The sequence below is a fragment of the Hemitrygon akajei genome, chromosome 1 (assembly GCF_048418815.1).
Source record: "Hemitrygon akajei chromosome 1, sHemAka1.3, whole genome shotgun sequence".
In the NCBI taxonomy this organism is placed as follows: domain Eukaryota; kingdom Metazoa; phylum Chordata; class Chondrichthyes; order Myliobatiformes; family Dasyatidae; genus Hemitrygon; species Hemitrygon akajei.
The window spans coordinates 174,304,787-174,323,157 of NC_133124.1; the positions used below are offsets into that span (position 1 = coordinate 174,304,787).

The 18,371-nt window shown below is 46.4% G+C and overlaps 1 protein-coding gene across 4 annotated transcripts in view; it reads left to right on the top strand.

The window, feature by feature from the left end:
- The window catches only part of LOC140732382 (sialoadhesin-like), a 237,986-nt gene that overhangs the window by 17,048 nt on the left and 202,567 nt on the right, over positions 1-18,371 (top strand). For all 4 annotated transcript variants that reach the window (XM_073054980.1, XM_073054953.1, XM_073054963.1 and 1 more), the window contains exons 5-9: positions 302-667; positions 1,753-2,046; positions 4,378-4,743; positions 5,829-6,122; positions 8,451-8,816. In XM_073054980.1, the coding sequence (XP_072911081.1) occupies positions 302-667; positions 1,753-2,046; positions 4,378-4,743; positions 5,829-6,122; positions 8,451-8,816 (1,686 nt within the window). The remainder of the gene's footprint in view (positions 1-301; positions 668-1,752; positions 2,047-4,377; positions 4,744-5,828; positions 6,123-8,450; positions 8,817-18,371) is intronic.

Below are 18,371 nucleotides of genomic sequence, written 5' to 3' on the forward strand. Positions count from 1 at the left end.
CGACCAATTTTGGCACTCCATTTCTTCCTGCCGTGTTAGATGACACCCATGTCATTGATCCTTCCTGACAGTGTTAGACAAACTCCATTGACCCTGAGGCCAATGAGCCAACAGAGAATGAACCTGCCCCCCAAAATCTAACATGTCCCCGCCATCTGTGAGGAGCCCTGGTGGGTTTCCCTGTGTCTCCCACACTCGGTAGGCACTATGACCACAGTGCAGAAGTGATACAGGGTGTGGATATCAAGTCTGGTGTTTTGACAAGTCATCCTTTGTCAATCATTATTCACTCTCTCCTCAGCCGCAGTGTCGAAGGAGTGGAGAGCTGACACACCATCACAAGTGATATCACAGAGAGGTTTGTGTGCTCGGATTCCATGTCACTACCATTATCCGTCACGTCTGGATAAGAAGTCAAGGACTGGTATCTGGTATAATGCTGATATAGCACAAAATCCTCAAATAGCCTTTCACTCAATTGATCACAGACGGGAGAACCTGAAGTTTCGTTATCGGACCCGTATGCCTGCAGACTTGAAAGATGGTGACTGTTCCCTGGTTATAGACAACATCACTCTGGAAGATGCAGGGCCATACTTTTTCAGGATTGAATTTGGCAGAAAAGATAATTTCAACTATCAATCTACTACGTTGCTCAGTGTTTCTGGTAGGTGTTCTGTGTGGTGACTCAACAGCAGACATTCAGCAGTCAGTGAGGAATGATCTAAACTTGTACGGGGTCCATATTCACATTGTCACAACTCCCGATATTTCTGGGAACTTCAAATTCATTCCCGATGCAGCCTCTGTACTTTCATCTTATCAACTATTACTATGTTATGAAAGCCGATCTATGTTCTCAATCATATTGAAGCACAACTGACATGGACACAAGAGGTTCTCAGAGTTACATGCAGTTTCTTGTAGAATTGGGTCTCTCTGCATCTGACAGTGATCATGTTCCCTCTGACCGTCCACTCCTTCTCCTTCTCTGACCCAAACATCTGCACATCCTTCCCTTCCTCTGTCCATTGTGTTTTTATCCACCATCTAGGCCATGCCCTGATCTCACTACTAACATCGGGCAGCAGGTGCAGAAGCTTTGCGTCCCACAACACCCAGTTCAGGAACAGTTATTCCCCTTCAAACACCAGTCTCCTGAAATGGTGTGGATAACTTCAAACACCCCTATTCTGAACTGATTCTGTGCCCTACAGGCTCACTTTCAAGGACACTTTTCAACTCATACTTACAGTACTGTATTTTTTGAATTTACAATTTATCTTTTTGTTGTTAGTCTTTTTCAAATTGTGTAAATTTTTGTAAATTCCATTTGATTACTTTTCCCCTCGAAATGCCTGCAAGAGAATGAATCTCAAGGTAGTACAGTACATGGTAACAACCCGTATATGTACTTTGCTAATAAATTTAATTTGATCTTTTTGAACTCATCTCCCCCATGACCAAGTCCACTTGGCCCATGTCTCACTGTTTGGGGAAGGACATACCCCACTGGATGTATCAGTGACTGTGTGATATTGAGGCTCTCAGTGGAGGACTCTGATTCCCATTTCCCCTCTCAACAGCTTTCAGAACAGTAATGAACATCACACTGTTCAACTTTCCCTCACACTCTACCCTCATTGTTCAGGGATCATCCTGTAAACATCTTTTCTCTTGTGGAACTGGGATTTCTATCTGAACTGATGCTCTTGTGATACTGAAATAGAATGATTCATTTCTCTGTGTTAGATTTCATAGATAAACCCACGATATTTGCTGCTGAACTTGTTGAAGGAAAGTCTGTGAACATAAAATGCGTCTTCAACACCACGTGTGACGGAACTTCACCCACCTTAACCTGGGTCACCCCCACGGATGTACCACCATCAGTCTCAAGCAGTGTAACTCGGTGGCACAAAACTCTGACATATACTTCTGTCCTGACCATGACCCCAGCGCTCAAACACCACGGGCAAAATCTCACCTGCAGAGTCAGATACCCATCTGTTTCATCGGAGCAGACCCTCTCACTAACTGTGCAGTGTAAGTATGGAGAACATTTATCATACAGGTACAGCAATACTCTGCAGAGTACATAGAATGATTCTGCAAATTTCAGTCTGATAACTATATGCTGCCAAGAATATCCATGAGGAGGCCATACGACATGGGAGCAGCGTTAGGTCATTTGATCCATTGAATCTGCTCCATCTTTCAGTCATGGCTGATCCATTTTCCCTCCTCAGCCCCACTCCCGATCTCCTCCCCATAACCATTGATGTCGTGGCCAATCAAGATCCCAAGAATCTCTCCCTTAGATACAACCTATGACCTGGTTTCCACAGCAGGCAACAAATTCCAGAAATTCTACAACCTCTGGCTGAAGAAATTTCTGCGTTTCTTTCTTTTCAATTGACGCCCGTTTATCCTGAGTTCATGTCCTCTTGTCCTAGACTCCCCCCACTATGGAAAAAATCCTTTCCACATCTACTCTGTCTAGGTCTTTTAACATTCTAAGGATTTCAATGAGATCCAACCTCATCCTTTTAAATTCTAGCAAGCACAGGGGTAGGCAAAAGAAAGGAAATTATAGGCCAGTTAACCTAACCTCAGTGGTTGGGAGTGTTGGAGTCCATTATTAGGAATGAGGCATTGAGATACTTGGAGACATGATAAGAAAAAGTCAAAGTCAGCATGGTTTCTGTTAACGGGGATCTTGCTTGACAGATCTATCATAGTTCTTTGAGGAAGTAACAAGCGGAGTTGTGACAGGAGAGGCTGTGAATGTAACTTACTTGGCTTTTCTGAAGGGGTTTGATAAACTGACCATGATAACATTGATAAGATTGATAACATGACCCTGCTGAACAAGAGAAAATCCTGCGGCATTACAGGAAATCTACTGGCTCGGATATCGGAATGGCGAACAGGCAGAAGGCAGTGAGTGGGAATAAAAGAGGTCTTTTCTCATTGGCTGCTGGTGACTAGAGGTGTTTTAGGGTCTGTATTGTGACCGCTGCTTTTCACATTGTTTGCTAATGGAATTGATGGCTTTGTGGCAAGTTTGCTGATGATCAGATATAGTTGGGAGGTCAGTCGTGCTGACGAAGCAATGTGATTGCAGCAGGCCTTAGACAAACAGGAAGAATGGACAAAAAAGTGGCAGATTGAATAGAGTGTTGGCAAATGTATGATAATGCATTTTGGTAAAAGGAACCATAGTGTGGACTATTATCTAAATGGAAGGGTTCAAACATTACAGTTGCAGAGGGAATCAGGAGTCCTTATGCAAGACGCTAAGAAGGTTAATATATTGAGGTTGAGTCTGTGTAAAGTCAGTAAATGCAAAGGTGCCAAAATGTACCAAGACATCTGGCTTCTCTCCCTACTCCAAAATGCTGTGGATGTGAACCTAGATGTCCCTGACCCTGGCACCTGGGAGGCAACAAACCAGCCAGGTGTCCTGTTCACATCCACAGAATCTCCTGTCTGTTCCCCTGACTATTGATTCCCCAATCACTACCGCTCCCCTCTACTCCCTCTTTCCCTTCTGCACCATCTACCCATGCTCAGTGCCAGTAAACCTGGTCTCCATGTCATTCCTGTGGAAGGTCATCCCCCACAACAGTATCCAAAACGGTATACTTATTACTGAGAGGAATGGCCACAGGGATGCTCAGCATGAACTGACATTTGACATGTCCACAGCTCCGGACAGGCACCTAAATACCCCCTCCTCCTGCAACATCAGGGTGACCAGTTAACTGTAACTCTATTTGATGATCTCACCGTCCCATACAAGCCAAAGTTCATCCAGCTGCTCTTTAAGTGTGGGACCTGTCAATACGGACCCCTGTCGCAATCTCTCTGTCAACAGCATCTATGTTACTCTATCACAAACACATCAGCATCCTTGTACCTGTGGCAGTCCCACAGGGATCATTGAGATAATAATGATCCACATTCATTCCTAGATCCATAAGATCAGATAGATCCAATGTAGCAGATCATGGAAGGAGCAGAGACAGTGATACGTTGAAGAGCAAACAGGAAATGATTACCAATGAAGAAACGACCAATTTTGGGCACTCCATTTCTTCCTGCCGTGTTAGGTGACACCCATGTCATTGATCCTTCCTGACAGTGTTAGACAAATTCCATTGACCCTGAGGCCAATGAGCCAACAGAGAATGAACCTGTCCCCCAAAATCTAACATGTCCCCGCCATCTGTGAGGAGCCCTGGTGGGGTTCCCTGTGTCTCCCACACTCGGTAGGCACTATGACCACAGTGCAGGAGTGATACAGTGTGTGGATATCAAGTCTGGTGTTTTGACAAGTCATCCATTGTCAATCATTATTCACTCTCTCCTCAGCCGCAGTGTCGAAGGAGTGGAGAGCTGACACACCATCACAAGTGATATCACAGAGAGGTTTGTGTGCGCGGATTCCATGCCACTACCATTATCCGTCACGTCTGGATAAGAAGTCAAGGACTGGTATCTGGTATAATGCTGATATAGCACAAAATCCTCAAATAGCCTTTCACTCAATTGATCACAGTCGGGAGAACCTGAAGTTTCGTTATCGGACCCGTATGCCTGCAGACTTGAAAGATGGTGACTGTTCCCTGGTTATAGACAACATCACTCTGGAAGATGCAGGGCCATACTTTTTCAGGATTGAATTTGGCGGAAAAGATAATTTCAACTATCAATCTACTACGTTGCTCAGTGTTTCTGGTAGGTGTTCTGTGTGGTGACTCAACAGCAGACATTCAGCAGTCAGTGAGGAATGATCTAAACTTGTACGGGGTACATATTCACATTGTCACAACTCCCGATATTTCAGGGAACTTCAAATTCATTCCCGATGCAGCCTCTGTACTTTCATCTTATCAACTATTACTATGTTATGAAAGCTGATCTATATTCTCAATCATATTGAAGCACAACTGACATGGACACAAGAGGTTCTCAGAGTTACATGCAGTTTCTTGTAGAATTGGGTCTCTCTGCATCTGACAGTGTTCATGTTCCCTCTGACCGTCCACTCCTTCTCCTTCTCTGACCCAAACATCTGCACATCCTTCCCTTCCTCTGTCCATTGTGTTTTTATCCACCATCCAGGCCATGCCCTGATCTCACTACTAACATCGGGCAGCAGGTGCAGAAGCTTTGCGTCCCACAACACCCAGTTCAGGAACAGTTATTCCCCTTCAAACACCAGTCTCCTGAAATGGTGTGGATAACTTCAAACACCCCTACTCTGAACTGATTCTGTGCCCTACAGGCTCACTTTCAAGGACACTTTTCAACTCAGATTTACAGTACTGTATTTTTTGAATTTACAATTTATCTTTTTGTTGTCAGTCTTTTTCAAATTGTGTAAATTTTTGTAAATTCCATTTGATTACTTTTCCCCTCGAAATGCCTGCAAGAGAATGAATCTCAAGGTAGTACAGTACATGGTAACAACCCGTATATGTACTTTGCTAATAAATTTAATTTGATCTTTTTGAACTCATCTCCCCCATGACCAAGTCCACTTGGCCCATGTCTCACTGTTTGGGGAAGGACATACCCCACTGGATGTATCAGTGACTGTGTGATATTGAGGCTCTCAGTGGAGGACTCTGATTCCCATTTCTCCTCTCAACAGCTTTCAGAACAGTAATGAACACCACACTGTTCAACTTTCCCTCACACTCTAACCTCATTGTTCAGGGATCATCCTGTAAACATCTTTTCTCTTGTGGAACTAGGATTTCTATTTGAACTGATGCTCTTGTGATACTGAACTAGAATGATTCATTTCTCTGTGTTAGATTTCACAGATAAACCCACGATATTTGCTGCTGAACTTGTTGAAGGAAAGTCTGTGAACATAAAATGCGTCTTCAACACCACGTGTGATGGAACTTCACCCACCTTAACCTGGGTCACCCCCACGGATGTACCACCATCAGTCTCAAGCAGTGTAACTCGGTGGCACAACACTCTGACATATACTTCTGTCCTGACCATGACCCCAGCGCTCAAACACCATGGGCAAAATCTCACCTGCAGAGTCAGATACCCATCTGTTTCATCGGAGCAGACCATCACACTAACTGTGCAGTGTAAGTATGGGGATCAGTTATCATACAGGTACAGCAATACTCTGCAGAGTACATAGAATGATTCTGCAAATTTCAGTCTGATAACTATATGCTGCCAAGAATATCCATGAGGAGGCCATATGACATGGGAGCAGCGTTAGGTCATTTGATCCATTGAATCTGCTCCATCTTTCAGTCATGGCTGATCCATTTTCCCTCCTCAGCCCCACTCCCGATCTCCTCCCCATAACCATTGATGTCGTGGCCAATCAAGATCCCAAGAATCTCTCCCTTAGATACAACCAATGACCTGGTTTCCACAGCAGGCAACAAATTCCAGAAATTCTACAACCTCTGGCTGAAGAAATTTCTGCGTTTCTTTCTTTTCAATTGACGCCCGTTTATCCTGAGTTCATGTCCTCTTGTCCTAGACTCCCCCCACTATGGAAAAAATCCTTTCCACATCTACTCTGTCTAGGTCTTTTAACATTCTAAAGATTTCAATGAGATCCAACCTCATCCTTTTAAATTCTAGCAAGCACAGGGGTAGGCAAAAGAAAGTAAATTATAGGCCAGTTAGCCTAACCTCAGTGGTTGGGAGTGTTGGAGTTCATTATTAGGAATGCGGCTTCGAGATACTTGGAGACATAATAAGAAAAAGTCAAAGTCAGCATGGTTTCTGTTAACAGGGATCTTGCTTGACAGATCTATCATAGTTCTTTGAGGAAGTAACAAGCGGAGTTGTGACAGGAAAGGCAGTGAATGTAACTTACTTGGATTTTCTGAAGGAGTTTGATAAACTGACCATGATAACATCGATAACGTTGATAACATGTCCCTGCTGAACAAGAGAAAATCCTGCGGCATTACAGGAAATCTACTGGCACAGATAGCGGAATGGCCGACAGGCAGAAGGCAGTGAGTGGGAATAAAAGAGGCCTTTTCTCGTTGGCTGCTGGTGACCCGAGGTGTTTTAGGGTCTGTATTGTGACCGCTGCTTTTCACATTGTTTGATAATGGAATTGATGGCTTTGTGGCAAGTTTGCTGATGATCAGATATAGTTGGGAGGTCAGTCGTGCTGACGAAGCAATGTGATTGCAGCAGGCCCTAGACAAACTGGAAGAATGGACAAAAAAGTGGCAGATTGAATAGAGTGTTGGCAAATGTATGATAATGCATTTTGGTAAAAGGAACCATAGTGTGGACTGTTATCTAAATGGAGGGGTTCAAACATTACAGTTGCAGAGGGAATCAGGAGTCCTTATGCAAGACTCTAAGAAGGTTAATTTACAGGTTGAGTCTGTGTAAAGTCAGTAAATGCAAAGGTGCCAATATGTACGAAGACCAGGCTTCTCTCCCTACTCCAAAATGCTGTGGATGTGAACCTAGATGTCCCTGACCCTGGCACCTGGGAGGCAACAAACCAGCCAGGTGTCCTGTTCACATCCACAGAATCTCATGTCTGTTCCCCTGACTATTGATTCCCCAATCACTACCACTCCCCTCTACTCCCTCTTTCCCTTCTGCACCATGGACCCATGCTCAGTGCCAGTGAACCTGGTCTCCATGTCATTCCTCTGGAAGGTCATCCCCCACAACAGTATCCAAAACGGTATACTTATTATTGAGAGGAATGGCCACAGGGGTGCTCTGCATGAACTGACATTTGACATGTCCACATCTCCTGACAGTCACCTTAAATACCCCCTCCTCCTGCAACATCAGGGTGACCAGTTAACTGTAACTCTATTTGATGATCTCACTGTCCCATACAAGCCAAAGTTCATCCAGCTGCTCTTCGAGTGTGGGACCTGTCAATATGGATGCCTGTCACAATCTCTCTGTCACCAGCATCTATGTTACTCGATCACAGACACATCAGCATCCTTGTACCTGTGGGAGTCCAACAGGGATCCCTTACATAATAATGATCCACATTCATTCCTAGATCCATAAGATCAGATAGATCCAATGTAGCAGATCATGGAAGGAGCAGAGACAGTGATACGTTGAAGAGCATATAGGAAATGATTACCAATGAAGAAACGACCAATTTTGGGCACTCCATTTCTTCCTGCCGTGTTAGATGACACCCATGTCATTGATCCTTCCTGACAGCGTTAGACAAACTCCATTGACCCTGAGGCCAATGAGCCAACAGAGAATGAACCTGTCCCCCAAAATCTAACATATCCCCGCCATCTGTGAGGAGCCCTGGTGGGTTTCCTTGTGTCTTCCACACTCGGTAGGCACTATGACCACAGTGCAGGAGTGATACAGTGTGTGGATATCAAGTCTGGTGTTTTGACAAGTCATCCATTGTCAATCATTATTCACTCTCTCCTCAGCCGCAGTGTCGAAGGAGTGGAGAGCTGACACACCATCACAAGTGACATCACAGAGAGGATTGTGTGCTTGGATTCCGTGCCACTACCATTATCCGTCACGTCTGGATAAGAAGTCAAGGACTGGTATCTGGTATAATGCTGATATAGCACAAAATCCTCAAATAGCCTTTCACTCAATTGATCACAGTCGGGAGAACCTGAAGTTTCGTTATCGGACCCGTATGCCTGCAGACTTGAAAGATGGTGACTGTTCCCTGGTTATAGACAACATCACTCTGGAAGATGCAGGGCCATACTTTTTCAGGATTGAATTTGGCGGAAAAGATAATTTCAACTATCAATCTACTACGTTGCTCAGTGTTTCTGGTAGGTGTTCTGTGTGGTGACTCAACAGCAGACATTCAGCAGTCAGTAAGGAATGATCTAAACTTGTACGGGGTCCATATACACATTGTCACAACTCCCGATATTTCTGGGAACTTCAAATTCATTCCCGATGCAGCCTCTGTACTTTCATCTTATCAACTATTACTATGTTATGAAAGACGATCCATGTTCTCAATCATATTGAAGTACAACTGACATGGATAAGAGAGGTTCTCAGAGTTACATGCAGTTTCTTGTAGAATTGGGTCTCTCTGCATCTGACAGTGTTCATTTTCCCTCTGACCGTCCACTCCTTCTCCTTCTCTGTCCCAAACATCTGCAGATCCTGCCCTTCCTCTGTCTATTGTGTTTTTATCCACCATCCAGGCCATGCCCTGATCTCACTACTAACATCGGGCAGCAGGTGCAGAAGCTTTGCGTCCCACAACACCCTGTTCAGGAACAGTTATTCCCCTTCAAACACCAGTCTCCTGAAATGGTGTGGATAACTTCAAACACCCCTACTCTGAACTGATTCTGTGCCCTACATGCTCACTTTCAAAGTTACTTTTCAACTCGTATTTACAGTACTGTATTTTTTGAATTTACAGTTTATCTTTTTGTTGTCAGTCTTTTTCAAATTGTGTAAATTTTTCTAAATTCCATTTGATTACTTTTCCCCTCGAAATGCCTTTAAGAGAATGAATCTCAAGGTAGTACAGTACATGGTAACAACCTGTATATGTACTTTGCTAATAAATTTAATTTGAACTTTTTGAACATCTCCCCCATGACCAAGTCCACTTGGCCCATGTCTTACTGTTTGGGGAAGGACGTACCCCACTGGATGTATCAGTGACTGTGTGATATTGTGGCTCTCAGTGGAGGACTCTGATTCCCATTTCCCCTCTCAACAGCTTTCAGAACAGTAATGAACCCCACACTGTTCAACTTTCCCTCACACTCTACCCTCATTGTTCAGGGATCATCCTGTAAACATCTTTCCTGTTGTGGGGCTGGGATTTCTATCTGAACTGATGCATCTGGTGATATTGAACTAAAAGGATTCATTTCTCTGTGTTAGATTTCACAGATAAACCCACAATATTCGCTGCAGAACTTGTTGAAGGAATGTCTGTGAACATAACCTGCATCTTCAACACCACGTGTGATGGTACTTCACCCATTTTAACCTGGGTCACCCCCACGGATGTACCACCATCAGTCTCAAGCTGTGTAACTCGGTGGCACAACACTCTGACATATACTTCTGTCTTGACCATGACACCAACGCTCAAACACCACGGGCAAAATCTCACCTGCAGAGTCAGATACCCATCTGTTTCATCGGAGCAGACCCTCACACTAACTGTGCAGTGTAAGTATGGGGATCAGTTATCAGACAGGTACAGCAATACTCTGCAGAGTACACAGAAATATTCTGCAAATTTCGGTATGAGGGTAATTATATGCTGCCCTGAATATCCATGAGAAGACCTTAAGACATGGGAGCAGCATTAGGTCATTTGATCCTTTGAATCTGCTCCATCATTTAGTCATGGCTGATCCATTTTCCCTCCTCATTCCCATTCCCGACCTCCTCACCATAACCTTTGATGTCGTGGCCAATCAAGATCCTATCAATCTTTGCCTTCGATACAACCAATAACCTGGTTTCCACAGCTGGCAACAAATTCCAGAAATTCATCAAACTCTGGCTGAAGAAATTTCTCCGTTTCTCTGTTTTAAGTTTACACCCCTCTACCCTTAGGTCATGTCCTCTTGTCCTATACTCCCCCCACCATGGTAAAAATCCTTTCCACATCTACTCTGTCTAGGTCTTTTAACATTCAAAGGATGTCAATGAGATCCAACCTCATCCTTTTAAATTCTAGCAAGTACAAGAGGGTAGCAAAAGATAGGAAATTATAGGCCAGCTAGCCTAACCTCAGTGGCTGGGAGTGTTGGAGTCCATTATTAGGAATGAGGCTTTGAGGTACTTGGAGACTTGATAAGAAAAAGTCAAAGTCAGCATGGTTTCTGTTAACGGGGATCTTGCTTGACAGATCTATCATAGTTTTTTGAGGAAGTAACAAGCGAAGTTGTGACAGGAGAGGCAGTGAATGTAATTTACTTGGATTTTCTGAAGGTGTTTGATAAGGTGCTACACATTACCCTGCTGAACAAGAGAAAATCCTGTAGCATTACTGGAAATAGACTGGCACGGATAGGGGAATGGCCGACAGGCAGAAGGCAGTGAGTGGAAATAAAAGAGGCCTTTTCTGGTTGGCTGCTGGTAATTAGAGGTGTTTTAGGGTCAGTATTGCGACCGCTGCTAGTCACATTGTTTGATAATGGAATTGATGGCTTTGTGGCAAGTTTGCTGATGATCAGATATAGTTGGGAGGTCAGTCATGCTGAGGAAGCAATGTGATTGCAGCAGGCCTTAGACAAACAGGAAGAATGGACAAAAAAGTGGCAGATTGAATAGAGTGTTGGCAAATGTATGATAATGCATTTTGATAAAAGGAACCATAGTGTGAACTATTATCTAAATGGATGGGTTCAAACATTCGAGTTGCAGAGGGAATCAGGAGTCCTTATGCAAGACTCTAAGAAGTGTAGCGGTGTGCTTCACGGAGCGCTGAAATAATGACACGGAGTCAGTGAGCTGCAGTTGCAAAAGAGGTTTATTCAAACTTTGCAGCCTCGCTTTAAAGCCTTCCTGATCCCGCCCTCCCCGGACGGGAATACTGTAGGGGGCTCGTATTCACAGTCCCGTCCCGCGCGCGGGCTTTTCCCCTTGCTGGTGAAGCAGGCTTGGCGCCCTCTTTGGGACTGGCCACAATGCCGGCGCGCGCCGGTTCGAGTGCGCTGGGAAGTGGGTCGCCACAGAAGGTTAATTTACAGGTTGAGTCTGTGTAAAGTCAGTAAATGCAAAGGTGCCAAAATGTACCAAGACATCTGGCTTCTCTCCCTACTCCAAAATGCCGTGGATGTGAACCCAGATGTCCCTGACCCTGGCACCTGGGAGGCAACAAACCATCCAGGTGTCCTGTTCACATCCACAGAATCTCCTGTCTGTTCCCCTGACTATTGATTCCCCAATCACTACCGCTCCCCTCTACTCCCTCTTTCCCTTCTGCACTATGGACCCATGCTCAGTGCCTGTGAACCTGGTCTCCATGTCATTCCTGTGGAAGGTCATCCCCCACAACAGTATCCAAAACAGTATACTTATTATTGAGAGGAATGGCCACAGGGATGCTCTGCATGAACTGACATTTGACATGTCCACATCTCCTGACAGTCACGCAACTACCCCCTCTTCCTGAAACCTCGGGGTGACCCGTTCCCTATGACTATAATCGATGGTCTCCTCACCCGTACAAGCCAAAGGTCATCCCCAGCTGCTCCTCCAGATCCCTGACATGTTCTTCATGGAACTGCAGCTGGATGTACTTCATGCAGATGTAGTTCCCCGGGAAACTCTGAGAATGACTTCAACATGCAGCAGGAAAACACACAATGACCATTTAATCTACATTTATTACCCCACACAGCAGAATAGGGAAAACTTAACAGAAGCTTACCCAGAGCCAGGGCCTCTTCCGAGCTGAAGCCTCCTTTGAGCCAAAGCCTGTCCCTCGCACTCTCACCACTGGCCCACTCTCAACAATGGCCGCTCCGCTTGTCCCTTCTCTACTTTTATTTACACCTCTCTGCGCTGCTCCTGCCGCTGATTGGGACACCGGAATGACACAGAATGCACGCTAACTCTCCTTTTAAACGAGTATCTCCGACCTGCCATAAACCTCCTCGCTGTGCGGGGCTCCCGCCGTGGACTGGGCCGCCGGCATGACCGATGCTGAGGGCCGCTGGGCTCTAAACCTACCGGGCCATCTGAAATAATCTCAGTAGCGGCCGTCAGCATCGTCCTCCAGATACTGCAGCTTTACCAAAGCATCACCCTTCACCTCCCGACCATGGGGCAGAGCTTGTTCCCCGCCAGCACCCAGTGCTCTGGCGCCACTCACCAGCCCGGAGGACGCATGCTCAGCAGATGCCGCCGCGGCTGCGGGCTCCTGGATGGTCGGACTATCCTCCAGCTCTGGGGAGACACACTCTGAGCATCCAACTTTAACCGGAGGGCAAATCCAGCCCTTCGTGCGACCCCTGGTCTCTTTCAGACCACAGATGTGCAGAGGTATGCTGACCTCCATTTCGGAAATGTCCGCAGCATCCGGCACCACTTCCCCTTTCCCGGCCTTTACTGGAACTCAGAGGCCTTGGGCCCCTCCAGGTCGGGTTTAATAGAAACCGTCCGCCCCTTCGCAGGGTTAGAAGCCTCGGGGTGTTTCTTGTTTTTCCTTGCCTTCCTACCTCATTTTCACCTGTGCCGCGCCCATCACCGACCTCCATCGCCAGGGCAAGGGGAGAAGGGGAGGGGCAACAGGAGGAACAGAAAGAGGAGGGCAGCGGGTTAAGGCCCAACGGCGTCGGCTTCTGCCTTCGTGATGGAGTTAGCAGCTTGGCGGTTACGAATATGTCCGAACTATTTGCATCCTAGGCGGTTGGTAGCCATGGAATCGTGTAACATTACTCCTGAAATTGTACCTGAAAGCAGCCCTCGACATCCCCACCCCGCTCCAGCTGCATAAGCAGACGGCGCGGAAAGGAGAAAAGGTGGTTAAATCCCCGCGGAGGTGCCGTCCCTCATTGAGTTATATTTGACCGCACTTCACCCAGAGAGCTCTGTCCCGGTACAGAAATGGTTACTATGAGGGAAACTAATTTGAAGATGTTTGGAGGAATATATAGGGCAGATGTCAGAGGTAGGTTGAGTGGGAATGGTGGGTATGTGAGACACACTAACGGGTGGAGGTCGAGACAGATACATTAGGGACATTTAAGAAACTCTTCAATAAGTAAATGGTGAAAGAAAAATGGAGGGTTCTGTAGGGAAGAAAAGTTAGATTGATCCCGGAATGAGTTAAAGGGCCAACACAACATCATGGATTGAAGGGTCTGTACTGTGTTGTGCTGTTCTATGTTCTTCACTGACCCTTTCATCTTGAGCTTCTTCTCCTTCATCGCTAACCCCTTCATAGTCTAGTGCAGCCCCATCACCGAATCTTCCACGGTGCACCATGTCCTCTCAAACATGGAGCTCCCTCAGTATTTGCTCTCCCACAATGGGCCATTCCTTCAGTTCTGCCCCAAAAATAGCCCCACAACCAATGCCGACCTCCCTCAGATCTGTTGATGCCCACCTTGCAGTGAAGATGGATTTGAACTAATTAGTGGTTGAGGGATAATTGTTAACTCCATCTGTGTCGGGGCAAACATCCAACATCCTGCTTTACAAACACATTCTGTGGGATATCTGAGCTGGCTTGGTGGAATCGAGCCTTTCTCAATCCTTTCTCACCCCATCAAAGCTCCTGTAGCCATCAGTGACCATCACAGTAATCACGTCCTGTTTGCCACTCAGTACCTGAGGAATGAGTACTGACGACAGCGTGCCTGAGATTGATAACAATAATTCTCTTTGTTCTTTGTGTCTCAGCTGAGGGAGAGTCGTCCAAGATACTAGTCATCTCATTGGCTGTGAGAGGGGTTCTCTTTCTTCTTGCATCAGTGGCTGTGATTTGGTTAATTAAATCCTACTGGAAAACTGACAAGTGAGTATTAGGAAACCGCCCAAAAATTTCTGAAACCTCCTTCGGAACATGTAATTCTCCTTTTCTCTGTAACACCCTCTGGTCCCAACACACCCTCCCATCTCTGTTATCTCCTCCAGCTCCTACACTCCTCCCCGTCTAAGTCATCCCCTCCACAACTACACCCCCTCACCTGGACCCCAGCCTCTCTCATTGCACCATGTCCCAGTTAAATGTTGTCCTCAAATCTGTCCCTAGTCCAACAGAGAATGTAGAAAGACCTGTGCCAAAGGATTTGTATGAAATGGTCTCGTACAGCAGCAGGAAATGAGATGAAAGAACCAGTGCAAACTCCACAATAATCCAGGTAAGAACTGTCTCCTTAAAAACAGACTGCTGTTCCAGATGTCCAATATTCCCTCAGCACTGACGGTGTGGCACTCCCTCTGTGCTGCCCTCTGAACAGTGCGGCCCCTCTGATAGAGCAGTGCACCGTCAGTCCTGCCCTGGCCAATCTAATTACATTTTCTGCACAAGGGTACGGGTGAGTGTGAGTCCAGAAAGCCGGCTCTGAGCGAGGGAAGCAAACACCCCACTGAGCCCCACATCGACCACACACAATTCAGCCCCACACCTGATCAATAACCAGCGGCCTCAGGTCCAGAGGGAATACTCTATGTGGCAGTACTCTGGCCTGCTGGGCTCAGTGTGCTCCCACCAGTGATGGTGTCCCTTCACTCAATGCCGGACTGAGCGATGAGGGGGTCTGAGTGAGGAGAGAAAGCGGGAGTGATTCAAGGAGGAGGGATTTGGGGTCTAAAGGGGTCTGTCGTCATGTGGTGGGGACAGGGTAGTGATCCAAGTGGGAAGGGGATGTCAGAGGAGGGAAGAGTTGTCAGAGTGGATATGGAGTGTCGGAGTATGATGGGAGAGGGAAGGAGAGGTAGGAATGTAAGAGTGGGGAGAAGGGAATAGGGGTCTGAGTGGTGGGGGAAGAAGGAGGGAGGTGTGAAGAGAGAATGAAGGGTCTGTTTGCGTAGGGAGTGGCATGTTGTTGGATTGGGGAAGGAGAGGGAGGAAGTAACACAATAGGAAGTAGAACGGGGAGTGGAGAGGGTGGGTGGGGAAGTGAGGACTGTGGTGGTGCAAAGAATCCTTTCTACTCTGACAGGTGGTCGTATGTCTCCCATTTCACAGTGAGGCCCTCTCCGTGATGTCAGAACAACAATTTTACACTCAGCCTCAGCAAGTCCAAGGAACTGACTATGAACTTCAGGAAGGGGAAGTCGTGAGAACACACTCCAATCCACATCCTGGGGTCAGCGGTGGAAAGTCTGAGCAGCTTCAAGTTCCTGGGCATCAACATCTCAGAGGATCTGTTCTGGATCCAACACATTGAATTAATCACGAAGGAGGCACGCCACTGACTGTATTTCATTAGGAGTTTGAGGATGTTACTCTGTGCAGGTACCCAGTCTCTGACCTGCTCCTGTATCTGAAGGTTTATGCGGATGGTCCCCTTGTGTTTCTGGACTCTGGGGATCCCCAGGATGTTGATGGTGGGGACTCAGCATCAGGATTGTCATTAAATCTCAACGGGAGGTTGATCTCTCCGGTTGCAGCGGGTAGTTGCCAGGCACTTGTATGGCAGAGTATTATCTCCAGTTATCTGTTTGTGTCTGAATGTGGAGCAACTCTGTTGGGGATTTCAATGGGTCCAGCAGCATCTATGTGTGGGGGGTGGGGGAGGGATTGTGGAAGCAACTGTCAATGTTTTGGGACTGACAGTGAAGGGGAGAGAGTCAGCGTCGAGGGTGAGTGGTGTGTTGGTATATTGGGAGGGATGGTGGGAGAGTCTTTGGATGATAGGCTGAGTGAGCTGGATAGGTGAGGGGAAGGTAAATTCAAAGCCCAGAGGAAACTTGAGGAACAACAGCACATATTCTCCTGGGTTTATCTAACAACTCCAATACATATTCCAGTTAAAGGTAACTCCATCAATTCCTATTCCCACTCCCATCCTTCTATGTTGTCCTCCTCCCCATCGCACAGCCTTCCTTCGCACATCCACCCACCCATTTCACTCTCTGACATTCTGTCCACTCCTCCCTCATCAAATACTGGTTCTGTTTCCCTTCTCCCTTCCCCTAATGATTCCCATTATCACCTCTATTACTGATCAGATTCCAGCACCAGTGGAGACTTGAACGTTGTAGCTACTCTCATGTAGTCTTGCAGAGAGTATTCAATTGCACTCCTGTGTCCGGTTAACAGTGGCTTTGGGTATCAGGAAGTGAGTAATGTGGGGTGGGGAGTGGTGAAAGGGCCTGTAGAAGGAACTTCAATGCTTTCGGCTGACATTCAAGGGCAGAGAGTCAGTAGTGAGGATGAGGTGTGTGTTGGTGGATTGGGAGGGATGAAGGGAGAGGGTCATTTCCTGGTATCATTTTGGACAAATGCCACTTGTCACCTGACAGTTTTGGGGAACACTCGGGTGCCATCCCTGTCCCAAGTGCAGTTCAACATCTTGAATGCTTGGAACTCAATTCATCTCTCTATAGACCGATGGGGCGAGCTCTAACCCACCTTCAGGTTCTCCTGAATGGGCCTTTTGTACAAAGAACTCTTGATCTCCGAATGTTCCTCGCCATGGCCCTTCACTTTATTGTCTGCTTGCACTGCACTTTCTCAGCAGCTGTAGCCTTTATTCTGCATTCTGTAATTGTTTTTTCTTTAATACTACCTTGATGTTCTTATGTATGGAATGATCTGAATGGCTGGCATGTAAACGAAGCTTTTCGCTGTATCCTTGTACAATAATAAACCAGATACCAATTACAGTCACAGTGCCATCGTGAAATTAGTAACCAGAACTTCAGTGCTCTCCTTCACGTCACTGACATAAAATGTAAAAAATAACATTTATTATTCACTCAGAGGAAGTGAGCTTCACAGGCTGAAATGGCATTTAATCCCCCATCCCTAATTGTCATTGAGAATGTGGTTGTGAGCTGCCTTCCCCCCACCCCAGGGGATTGACGGTGGAGGATGCCATGACAGCAATGCTACTCAATGTCAGAGAAATGGTTGAATTTCCCTTGTTGGATATCGTTACTGCCTGGCACTTAGATGGCAAATGACACGGGCACCACACATCAGCCCAGGCTGCGTGTTGTCCAGCGTTTGGCTGTGGACTGCTCCATTACCTGGGGAGTTGTGAATGGTGAACACGGTGCATTTATCAGCTCTGACCCTCTGATGGATGGAAGGTCATTGATGAAGCAGTGAAGATGTTTGAGCCCAGGACACCATCCTGTGGAATCCCTACGGGGACATCCTGTAACTGAGATGATTCATCTCCCACCACCGTGATGTGATAGACTATAAGGCCGAGCAGCAGAATTTTACCATTCAGCCCATCGTGTTTTTCCTTCATTCATTCATGGCTGATTTATTTTCCCTCTCAGCCCCAATCTCCTCCCTCTCCCCATTACTTTGACACCATCACTGATTAAGTTCACGTCAATCTCCTCTTTAAATATACTTAATGACTTGGGCTCTACAGCCATCTGCGGCAATGAATTCTGTCAATTCAGCACCGTATGGTTAATGAAATTCCTCCTCATCATCTCTGTTCAAACGGGCGTCCTATTCCGAGGCTGAGCCCTCTGGTCCCTTGGCCTTGTATGATTCTGAGCAGTGGAGGACTCCAGTGTAACCAGGGCCCCTGATGCCACACTGGATCAAATGCGGCCCTGATGACGAGAGTAGTGAATGCTACCTAACCCTGGGGCTTTGGTTGTCTTGTCTGTGTTTGGATCTGAGCTGTGGTGAAGTCTGGAGACAAGGTGACTTCAGTGGAACAGCTTCTGTGATCGGGTTGTTGCCAAGC